This window comes from Cajanus cajan, chromosome 3 (assembly GCF_000230855.2).
Source record: "Cajanus cajan strain Asha chromosome 3, NIPB_CcT2T_4, whole genome shotgun sequence".
NCBI lineage: Eukaryota > Viridiplantae > Streptophyta > Magnoliopsida > Fabales > Fabaceae > Cajanus > Cajanus cajan.
This window is the reverse complement of record NC_138519.1, coordinates 29076549-29089171: the sequence shown is the minus strand read 5'-3', so window position 1 is coordinate 29089171 and position 12623 is coordinate 29076549. Positions and strand designations below refer to the sequence as shown.

General features: G+C 40.1%; 1 protein-coding gene across 1 annotated transcript; it reads left to right on the top strand.

The window, feature by feature from the left end:
• Window positions 1–11182: 11182 nt before the first annotated feature.
• LOC145956208 (uncharacterized) lies at window positions 11183–12065 on the top strand. The gene is made up of 2 exons (XM_083071774.1): window positions 11183–11438; window positions 11656–12065. Exons 1-2 carry the CDS (start codon window positions 11183–11185, stop codon window positions 12063–12065), a joined length of 666 nt encoding a protein of 221 aa, XP_082927900.1.
• The last annotated feature ends 558 nt before the right edge of the window (window positions 12066–12623 follow it).

The window sequence follows — 12623 nt, the reverse complement described above, 5'->3', positions numbered from 1 at the left end:
GACAGCCCGACCCCCGAGCCTCGATAGGGCACATGTTTCCATCATGATTATAATAAAATCATTCTTTTTTATTGCTTCTTTTCTTGCTCGCAATAAAAATCTAAACCACGTTATTTAACCCTGTTTGAATAAACATGAATGAGGTTAAAATCATCTTGATAATAATAAACCCGCATCATTTTTATGTGGAAATGTGCATAACGACTTGGAGCACCTTTTCTTGGCCTCAATAAGTGCCGTCATGGATAAAAGAAATCCATTCAGGACAAAAATCCTAAAAAACAAAAAGCTCGGCAGGAAACCCAAAAAGGGGGCTGCACAAAAATAAGAGCAAAAGACCCGCTAGGAATCCCACAAAAGGGTGACCTAGGCAAAAATTAGGGTTACAAAATAATAAATGAATACAAAAGCCCGCTAAGACATCACAAAAGGGTGTTTTAGGCAAAAGTTAGGGCCGTCAAAAAAAGAAAAAAACAAAATAAATCCATGATGGTACCATCAATTGAATTCAACAAAGGGGCTCAAGAAAAACTATCCAAGTTGTCAAAGCACAATCATTAATAACAAAGATGTGCTTAACCTCATAAGTGTTTAATCGAACAAACCTAAACATTTAAGCCTACCATTGGCCAGCCATTCTTACAAAATCCATTTTTCAAAAAATAAAATAATCCCCTCTAAAACACAAACTTTTGAAAAATATACCCTTTCCTTCTTTTCTCTCTTGTCCCAACGATTTTTGAATAATCTAGTGGAAACATGGAGATATAGTGGTCAATAGGAGGGTTGACACATCTTCTAAAGAAAGGGAAGGATCATTTGGTTGATGACACCAAATCTCAAATATAATACGCATCATTCCTCGGTTACAGAAGTCGGCAGCGCACAGCCCGTCTAAGAGGAATGGCAAAATCCAAAAAACGCATCGGTTAATTCTTTTGAAAAAAGAGTCAAATAGAATTAGGTGCATCATACCGCATACATGCATACAGATGATAGGTGTACTGGAAGATCACTTATTCTCTGTTTATTGAAAAAACAAACAAAAAAAAACAAAAAATATATAAACTTCAGAAAAAACAATGCGCCCGTATCATGTTCAGTACACCCGTACTAAAATTGGGGTTATGAACAAATTTTTAACTCAAACATGGGCGTACTGAAATGGATGCGGCCGTATTGGCCATAAAGAAATTTTCAAAGACCTCGTCATGAGGCAATTGCATAAAATAGAAAAAATAGAAAAAATTGCTTGTGTATGACAGCAGCAAACAAAATGCAAAGATTCAGAAAATCAACAGCGTCATACAGAATAACTGAGCCTGGAGAGGCTTGCCGAAAGAATACTCTCAGAATAACTGAGCCTGGAGAGGCTTGCCGAAAGAATACTCTCAGAATAACTGAGCCTGGAGAGGCTTGCCGAAATAATACTCTCTCAAAATAACTGAGCCTAGAGAGGCTCGCCGAAATAATACTCTCTCAAAATAATTGAGCCTGGAGAGGCTCGCCGAAATAATACTCCCTCATAATAACTGAGACATTTCTGTACAGAAAAAGCCGAAAAACAACAGAAAAGGCAAAAATACAAAAAAAGCCAAAAAATGACAAAAAAGGCAAAAATACAGAAAAAGCCAAAAAAATGACAAAAAAGGCAAACATACAGAAAAAGTCAAAAGTCGACAAAAAAGACAAAGATTTCACATCTTTCAGAATAACTGAGCCTGGAGAGGCTCGCCGAAATAATACTCTCAGAATAATTGAGCCTGGAGAGGCTTGCTGAAATAATACTCTTTCAGAATAATTGAGCCTGGAGAGGCTTGCAGAAATAATACTTCCTCAGAATAACTAAAGCCTGGAGAGGCTTGCAGAAATAATACTCCCCCAACTGTACAGAATAATTGAGCCTGGAGAGGCTTGCTGAAATAATACTCTCATCAGAATAACTGAGCCTGGAGAGGCTTACTGAAATAATACTCTCTCATAAATAACTGAGCCTGGAGAGGCTTGCCGAAACAATACTCATTCAGAATAATTGAGCCTGGAGAGGCTCGCCAAAATAATACTCCACATCAAAGAATAATTGAGCCTGGAGAGGCTCGCAGAAATAATACTCCCCAGAGAAACCTCAACTCAAGCTCACAGAACGAATCCCCAGCGAGAGCTATCAAAGCAAGATCGACGCAATCCCCAATGGAAGTGCGATCATCCAAACAGTATATACAAGTCAAAGGACTTAACACTTCCTCAGTGGAAGATAGCTCTCCGACTCAAAGCGCTGAGTGAGGCTAAGCCTGCAGAGGCTTCCTAAATAATACTCTGGGATACATAAGATCCCTCATTCCCCAATCGCCTACTCAGAAGCATCCCTGCAAAAGGAGAAAAACCAAAAAATATCAATAAATATTCCCCAAGCGGAATCCGGCACTCAGCCGAACACTGAACTTCAAATCCCCGGTCGCCTACTCAAGAGGCACTCCTTCAAAAAGGAAAACCCAAAAAAGAAATCAATAACAATTCCCCAAGCGGAATTTGGCTTTTCAGCCAATCATCAAACATCAAGATAATTCGCCTACTCAGAGGCACTTCCTTCAAAAAGCAAAAATCATAAAAAGATCAATAAGTATTCCCCAAGTGGAATCCGGCTCTTAGCCAAACATCGAACGTCAAGCCGATACGCCTAACAGAAGAGGCTAATCACAACCAATGACAAAATCCCCTAGCGGATAACAGCCTACACAGAGGCTACAAAATCAGAAAATCAAAAAGAGTCACCCGAATAAGGATAACCGGGATACTCCACCAACGTCGAAAGGATGTCAGCCAATCATAAGGCATCGCTCAACTCAGAGAGAGAGCATCTGTGTCTATACCCCAAGGAGTCAGAAATTCCCCATGGGTACCAACAATGCAATGCAAGTTGGGGCACAGGAATCTATGAATGACTGCACATCCCCTAGACGGATCCCTGCGTTATCCAGCCCTCAGTGGCACAAAAATCAAAAACAATCGTCGAAGCAGCATCGTGGACTGTGGAGACAAAATCAACATCCAGAATCCCCAGCGGATAACAGCCTACACAGAGGCAGTAAAAATCAGAAAACCCAAAAGAGATACCCGAATAAAGATAACCGGGATACTCCACCAACGTCAAAGGACGTCAGCCAAACATAAGGCATCGCTCAATTCAAGAAGAGCATCTGTGTCTACACCCCAAGGAAACAGAAATTCCTCAATGGGTACCAACAATGCAATGCAAGTTGGGGCACAGGAACCTATGAATGACTGCACATCCCCTAGACGGATCCCTGCGTTATCCAGCCCTCAGCGGCACAAAATCAGAAAAAACCGTCGAAGCAGCATCGTGGACTGTGGAGACAAAATCATCTCAAAGCCTAAAAGGCAATACTCAGCTACCCAGTTGTCGAGAGCACCGAGGTATGCACAAGCCTGGAGAGGCAATACTCAGCTGCCCAGTTGTCGAGCGCACCGAGGTATGCACCAGCCTGGAGAGGCAATACTCAGCTACCCAGTTGTCGAGAGCACCGAGGTATGCACAAGCCTGAGAGGCAATACCCAGCTACCCAGTTGTCGAGAGCACCGAGGTATACACAAGCCTGAGAGGCAATACTCAGCTACCCAGTTGTCGAGAGCACCGAGGTATGCACAAGCCTGAGAGGCAATACTCAGCTACCCAGTTGTCGAGAGCACCGAGGTATGCACAAGCCTGAGAGGCAATACTCAGCTACCCAGTTGTCGAGAGCACCGAGGTATGCACAAGCCTGGAGAGGCAATACTCAGCTACCCAGTTGTCGAGAGCACCGAGGTATGCACAGGCCTGGAGAGGCAGTACTCAGCTACCCAGTTGTCGAGAGCACCGAGGTATGCATGAGCCTGGAGAGGCGACGACTAATACTCAACCTGGAGAGGCTACTCAACAATTTTCCACCGGAAGACGCTACAAGTCAGAAGGTTGGCACATCACCCGGACAATTGGGTCAACTCCTTTACTTGTCAGCCGGTACACCAAAAGACCGTTTGACTAAGTAAAGGGGGGGCAGCTGTAGACCCCTAAAATTGTCCGGGTCGGAAATAAAGCTTGAAGACTCTCGAAGACTGAAGGAAGATCAGCCAGAAGGACTCCTGGAAGGCCCCAGGAGGGTTCTCTGTAGGTCTAGAGGTCTTAGAATAGCTTAAAATAAGGAAGTGGAGGGAATGAAGCCCAATACGGCCGTACTGAACTTAATACGGCCGTATTGAAGCTTCAATACGGCCGCAGTGAACTCAATACGGCCGTATTGAAGTTTCTGAAACTTCAATACGGCCGTACTGAAATCAATACGGCCGTATTGAATCTTCAATACAGCCGCAGTGAACTCAATACGGCCGTATTGAACTCAATACGGCCGTATTGAAGTTCAAAAATTTCAATACGGCCGTATTGATTCCGTAGCCCGTATTGGGCCTGTTCCCTATAAATATGACGTCAATTGGACGTCATTTCACACTTTTTCAGATAGTTTCAACCCTCTCCTTGAGTATTCTGGGGTTTTTGAGCAGTGTTCTGCCCTAGAAATCACTCGGAGAGTTGATCCGACAAAGTTCTTGAGCCCCGAGCCATTTTGCTTGAGGATCGAACCTAGTCGAAGGGAAATCCTCCGGATTTCCATAGTTAAAAGTTTTTAGGAAGGAGCGAGCGAGCTTGTAGAGCGAGGGAACGCCAAAAAGCTTCCCAGTTTTACTCAATATATAAAAACACGCTTCAAGAGGTTTCTTCTTAAATCCTTCCTTTTACTGCTTTCTGTGTGCATATTTAAACTGTCATCATGTAGATAGTTAATTTATAATCGCTTATAATAAATGGGGGTAATTTAGTAATTTTACGCTATTATTTTAGAAATAATCTGTCATAGGGAACCCGAAAGGGGCGCTGTGGGGTGCTAACACCTTCCCCACGCGTAACCGACTCCCTTACCCAACTCTGGTTGTAATGGCCAAAGTTGATTTATAAAATCAATTGCCTTATCCCTTTTTCCAATGTTTTGAGTAAAACATTGGTGGCGACTCCACGAACCCTCCTTTTACGAAAACCACTAATCCATGGAGGGTCCCGCTTGGGATTAATATGGATTGGTGAATCATTTAATAAAATTGCTCGTTTGACAAGGTCTCAGTTTGAGAATACGTCATTCTAGCAATCCATATTTTTAAACAAATAAACGAGTCCAACCATCCTTCGCGAATGCCGAAAGCCCGTTTCGGGCCGGTGGCGACAGTGCTAACACCTTCCTCACACGTAACCGACTCTCTTACCCAACTCTGGTTGTAATGGCCGAAGTTGATTTATAAAAATCAATTGCCTTATATCTTTTTCCAATGTTTTGAGTAAAACATTGGTGGCGACTCCAAGAACCCTTCTTTTGTGAAAACCACTAGCCCATGGAGGGTCCCGCTTGGGATTAACATGGATTGGTGAATCATTTTAATAAAATTGTTAGTTCGATGAGATCTCAGTTTGAGAATAAGTCGTTCTAACAATCCACCACTTTTCAAAAATTAAAAGGAGTCCAACCATCGTCGCGAATGCCAACATCCGTTTCGGCGGGTGGCGACACCTATGAATCTGATTTCTTTAGTCTTTTTATCACATATCAAGCAACATGTATTATCAAATTCGATTTTAAAACCTTTATCACTTAGTTGACTTATACTCAGCAAATTATGTTTCAAACCATCAACAAGCAATACATTCTCAATCAATGTTTGAGAGGAGGGATTACCAACATTGCCATGGCCAAGAATTTTCCCCTTGTTGTTGTCACCATAGGTAACATAACCTTCATTCTTCAATTTCAGACTTGAGAATTTTGAAGGATCCCCAGTCATATGCCTTGAGCAGCCACTATCAAGATACCAAAGTAGATTCTTGGCCCTCAAGCATTCCTACAACAAAGATTCAGAGGAAAAATTTAGGTACCCATATGAAGGGTCCTTGTAGGTTAGTTCTGAGCCTTTGGCTCTTTTCAACCCAAACCATCTCTCCATTTGGAACTCCATATTTTCTAGAATAGCAGTTCCTAATTGTATGGCCTCTTTTACAACAATAAAAACATGTTTTTTGTCTAGAGAAGTTGCTTTTAAATTTTCTAAAATTTTGACTTTTCTTAAAAGCTTCTCTCTTTGACTTAAATGGCATGCTCATGCTTTGGTTAAAACCAAGTCCACTCCTATCAAAAGTGTTTCTTTGTTTTCCCAAAAGAATGTTTAAGTTTGCATTTCCATTAGTGAACTTTGCAAGAGTGGATTTTAAATCAGCATTTTCTTTTTCAAAAGTATTGCAATTTTCACAAACATCTTTTGAGGAAGTGGATTTTTCACAATGAGCTTCACTAAAGTTAAACATAGTTTGAAGATTTTCATGCTCATGCTTCAAATCCTCAAGCTCTTGTTCAGCTTTAATTAAAGCATTTTCATACCATTTCAGCTTGTTTTTCAACTTTGAATTTAAGGCTCCTAATTTGATAGCTTCTTCATGAATTTGTATAAAAGCTTCTTGGAGTTGATCATAATCCGGATTGGATTCAAGGTCAGAATCACTTACAATTGTGTCTTGGTCAGCTCCAACCATCAAGCACAAGTTGTTCTCCTCACATTCGGATTCATCACTTGTTGTGCTTGAGTCATTATCTTCCCAAGCAATGTAGGCTCTCTTCCCTTTTCCATTTCTCTTGCTTTTCTTCTCCTCTTGTTGCTTCTTCAAGAGGTTTGGACACTCAGCTTTCATGTGTCCTGATTTTCCACATTCAAAGCAATTGAAGGAGGATGTGCTTGCTTCCTCTTTCTTGTTTATTTTTCTGTTGAACTTGTAGGGGGAATTTTTCTTTCTTCTCATGAATTTTCTGAACTTCTTTACCAGCAAATTGAAGTTCTCAGTTTCAGAATCATCGGAGCTTGATTCTTCACACACCTCTTTTCCTTTGGCAGATTTCAAGGCTTTCAATGACACTCCTTTTCCTTTCTTATCCTGTTGCTCATGTTCTTCAAATATGTGCAGCTTTTGCTCATGCTCTCTCAGCTTCCCAAAGAGAGTAGCAAGTGTCAAGGAGGTCAAATCCTTTGATTCTTCAATGGCTGTCACCTTTGCTTGCCATGATCTGTCCAAGCATTGCAGCACTTTCAAATTCAGCTTTTCTTTCTCAAACTTCCTGCCAAGGTCAACAAGGTGATTTATCAAGTGTGTAAATCTCTTTTGAAAATCAGAAATAAATTCACCATTTTGCATTCTAAACAACTCATATTCTCTTATGAGAGTATGCTTTCTTGATCTCTTTACATCACTTGTTCCTTCATGAGTGACTTACAAAGTATCCCACATTTCTTTAGCAGATATGCATTGTGAAATTCTAAAAAATTCATCAATAGACAATGCAGATGTTATGATGTTTTTGGCTCTCTTGTCATGTTGGGCTCTTTTCTTTTCCTCATCACTCCACTCACTCCAATGTTTTTCTTTAAGCTCATCACCATCTTTTTTCATAGGGATACAAGGTCCATTTTCTATAGCATCCCATACAGCAATATCAATAGCTTCAATGAAAATTCTCATCCTAATTTTCCAGTAGACATAGTTTTCACCATTGAAAATAGGAGGTCTATGAATAGACACACCCTAACCATAGGGTAAGTTATTGTTGGCCATTTTTGAAATCTTGAATAACTCTCAAGAACCTTGCTCTAGATACCAATTTTTAGAAAAGAATGGCACAATCCAAGAGGGGGGGGGTGAATTGGATTCTATGACCCTTTAAAAATTATCAGAGTATTTAGGATCTTTATTTCACTTAAACTTTTCTAAGAATGAATTTTCAATGAAGTTTCTTCAAAGACTTGTTTATAGAAAATGAATGTTATATGCTTTCTTGATTACAAAATAATGAGGCTCAAATGTAATGCTTTAATTCAGATTAAACCATTAATTTTCACACACACATGTTAATCAAGAATTATCTTCTTTAATGTTCAACCAAGATATTTACTCAAAGTAAAAGATAAAGGTAGAAGAAGATTGCACAAGTCTTTTATACTAGTTCAACCACTCCACATGTGACTTACATCCAGTCCTCAATCAGCACCTGATCAAGATTTGTTCCACTATCTCAATGAAGAAGGTTTACAAGCACACACACATGCATATACTTCAACACTAAAGATAACCACTTTCTTGACCCCAAGAAAGCAACCCTTGTAGAAACCCACTACAAGAAACCTTACCACTTGAGAAACCCTTCTCAAGATTTTACAAGTATTCACACAGAATAAAGGAACGAATTCACTTGGAATTCAGAAGCAAATCTTAATCTTCCCCTTTCAAGAATGATATGATGATGATGATCCTTTCTCAAAGTTTTCCAAACACGTTTTTCTTCTTGGATTCACAAAGAATACTCTCCAAGATTGTCACAAAGACTCCACAAAAACGCTTTTCTCAATTTGATTATCAGTTCTAACTCTTGTTTGAAGTTTCTCAAAGTTCAAACTATTTATAAAAGTCTCAGACCCAGATAGTCGATTATTTTAAAGAATAATCGATTATTTTGTTCTTCAGGTTTTCTGGAAACCAACCAAGAACAATATAATCGATTATTTTGCTGGATAATCGATTATTCTAGAGAGTCATTTCTGGGATAATCGATTATTTTTGGCAAATAATCGATTATTGCAGCAAGGCATCCCATTTTGCCTATTGCTGGAATAATCGATTATATTTAACGATAATCGATTATTTTGAGTTAGTTTTTAAAACTTCATTTTATACCTCAAAATAAGTTTCTAATCTTCTTAATTCATCATCATACACTTTCTACTTAGTTTAGATATAGAATTTGCTTATGCACAAAGCATACCAAGCACACACAACATAAAAACTCATTCAAAACAATTGATTTTCTAAACTCTATTACATAGCTCTATTACATAGCATTTTCTTGACTTTCTCTGACTGTGTTTTTGTGCTTCCCAGTTGTTGTTGTTCTTCTCTCATTATCTTGTGATCATCAAAACTCTTTTTAGATTCAAGCTCTCCTAAGCTCAACAAATCCTTTTATCTTTCTTTTGAGATATGTTTGGGTTTATTTGGATGAATATAAATCTTTGGGTGTTGTTTTCTTTGATAGTTGTCGAAGGGAGATGCATGTTGTTTTGATGTGTTAAGTTGTTATCATATGGATTAAAATTTTTTTTGATGCTATGTTGTTATTGGTTCATATATGTATTATATATGATGTAAATTGGTGCTTGATTCATATGTATGCTTGGTAATGATATATATGAATGATTAAACAAGATATGACATGTGTGTATGTACATATGAGGATGATATTGATCATGATGGTGGATTGGCCATGTATGATGTATATGCATTATTGCATGTGATGCCTTATGACATGTGTCTAGCTTAGGACTTGAGGAGAGGGAAATATTTTTGAACTAGAAAAGCTCACATAGAGTTTCTTGAGAGTGGTGCTTGGATAGGCCACAAATATAAATGAGAGTGGTGCTCAGATAGACCACTTGTTTTGGGTGAGAGTGATGCTTAGATAGGCCACTGGTTTGGGTGAGTCTCCTCTAAGTCCTTAGCTAGTGTTGGAGCGGGGTATGAGAATGAGGGTTATTCCCTTAACCAAGTACTGGGGAAGGTGCGTGGTTCCTTGTGGATAGTCAAAGGACAAACTCCACAAGTGACTTGGTAATGCATGCCAAGGTCGTGGTAAGCCTGTACCTAGTTGTGTTATACCTAATGGTGGAACTAGACTTCCAAGTGTCTAAGTGACATCATCCGAGTAAACCCAAGTGAGGATTTTTATCCTGATTAGCTGTGACCGAGCAGGCGCATTGGGCGTGAAAATGGTTGGGGTGGTTTTGGTAGGATTGGGATGTCACTTATACTATTTTACTGTTAGGGAGATCTCCCAGGTGAATGCGTAACGATGAATTAGATGATTGATATGCGTTGATATCTATCATGATATTGCTATTATTGCATGATTTCTATTATGATGAAGTGTATGATGTTTGACTTCATGAATGTTGAGTTGCCTTTTATGCATGAGTAGTATTGGATAGAGTGTATGGTGTGGCTTTATGAGTATGATTGGTAACTTGATAATGGTGTAGCATAGATCTTTATTTGTATGCTTATATGGTTGATTTTTTAACTCTAGCTTACCCTTATATTTCCATGTGGCTGGACTGCGATGATCATACTTTGTATGGGAGCAGATCAGGGCTAGCTTGGAGTGGTGGTGATCGCTGCTGCGAGATGTGGAGTCTTATCCTAGTGTCAGAGTTACCATCTTGGGTAACTATTTATTTGTGCTTGACTGACACTAGGTGATATTATTTTGGATGACTGTACATATATAGTGTTATATTTCGTACATAGAAACATAGTTATTATTGCTTTTATATATATTGATATGTATGGGTTTATCTAGTTTAATATCTTCTCTTAGTTCACTAGCATATTAGTGTGGTTCAACTGAGTGTAGGACCATGGCGGGTCGTTACACTTTTATGGTATTAGAGTCAGTCGAGTCTTTTGGGATATTCTGTGGGGAGTGATCCTTCTAGGTTTCTGTTGTGTCATATCTCTGATATGTGTTTGTTTTTTGGTGAACTGTGACAGTACAATGTTACTAAAAGAATGTTTGAATTCTTGTAGTATGGTGAGGCTTCAATATGATCATATTGCTAGGGCCATGGAGATGATGGCCATGGAAATGCAATAACAAAGTGCTCACTTTGCTCAGATGGAGGCGGTAGAGCTGCGATTGAGGCAGCTAGACTAGTGATCTCTCATGATGGGAGAGATTTAGCAGAGTTCAAGAGATGTCAGCCTCCTCAGTTCAAGGGGGATTCAGATCCTGATGTTTCCGATCATTGGTTGTGTGAGATGGAGAAGATATTTAGTATTTTGGGATATTCTGAGGAGAGGAAGTTGGCATATGTAGTGTATATGCTGGCACGCGAGGCTGAGTACTGGTGGAGAGGCACTAGAAAGATGTTAGAGAGCATAGGTGTAGTGGTTGATTGGGATTGCTTCAAAAGGGTCTTTTTGGAGAAATATTTCCTGGATAGCGTTAGATACGCTAAGGAGGTTGAGTTTATGAGACTACAGTAGGGGAGCATGTTTGTTTCTAAGTATGTTATGAGGTTTGAGCATCTAGCTCATTTCTACTTTCAAGCTATATTTGAGGCTTGGAGATGTAGTAAGTTTACAAAGGGGTTGAGACATGAGCTGAAGAGGGTCATTATCCCTATGTCCATTGTGGAGTTTCCTTCCTTGGTTGAGAAGGCAAAGATGGTTGAGAGACTGGAGGGTGGCAGAGGCAGCAGTAAGGATGCTAGAGTTCAGGATGGGTCATCCGGATCCAGGAGGGGAGGTCAGTAGGGGGACCCTATGATATGCTTGTTCAGTCTTAGAGAGGTGTTGTTAGTAGGGGACCTCGCACTACTACTCTTCAAGGTGAAGCATAGTCAGTGCGGCGCTATAGATGTGGAGGAGCCCATGTAGTTAGAGATTGTTCCCATCCAGAGAATGATTGTTTCAAGTGGAGGAGCCCATGTAGTCACCATAGGTTTCCACGTCATTTAATCTAGTGAAGGGGAAAAGGAAGGCAATAAGTGAGGATGCTTTATTTTTGTTTGACTCTGGTGCCACAAATTTATTTATTTATGTTGATTATGTGAGGAGATTGGGTTTATCATTATCTGCATTGCATGTTGATTTGTCTGTATCTACTCCGACTTTAGTTTCTATGGTGACCTCAGATATATGTATGGGTTGCCTGATAGAGGTGTTTGGTAGGAGGTTCCGAGTGAACCTGATTGTTTTGCCCATGGTGGATATAGATATCATATTGGAGATGGATTGGTTATCTGCCCATCGCATCTTCATAAATTGTGCTCGGAGAGAGTTGGTGTTTCCTCATTTGGAGTTGGAGGATGAGATGTTGGTGTTAGCTGGTCGGGCTGAGCAGTTGATGAGGGATGGAGCTGAGTGCTTGTAGACCCCTAAAATTGTCCGGGTCGGAAATAAAGCTTGAAGACTCTCGAAGACTGAAGGATAATCAGCCAGAAGGACTCCTCGAAGGCCCTAGGAGGGTTCTCTGTAGGTCTAGAGGTCTTAGAATAGCTCAAAATAAAGAAGTGGAGGGAAAAAGCCCAATACGGCCGTACTGAACCCCAATACGGCCGTATTGAAGCTTCAATATGGCCACAGTGAACTCAATACGGCGTATTGAAGTTTCTGAAACTTCAATACGGCCGTACTGAAATCAATACGGCCGTATTGAAGCTTCAATACAGCCGTATTGAATTCAATACGGCCGTATTGAAATTTCTGAACTTCAATACGGCCGTATTGAACTTCAATACGACCGTATTGAAGTTCAAAAATTTCAATACGGCCGTATTGCCCCTGTAGGCCGTATTGAGGCCCATTCCTATAAATAGGAGGCCATTTGGACGTCCTACCACACTTTCACACTCAGTTTTGACTCCCTCCTTGAGTATTCTGGGGTTTTTGAGCAGTGTTCTGCCCTAGAAATCTCTCTGGGAGTCGATCC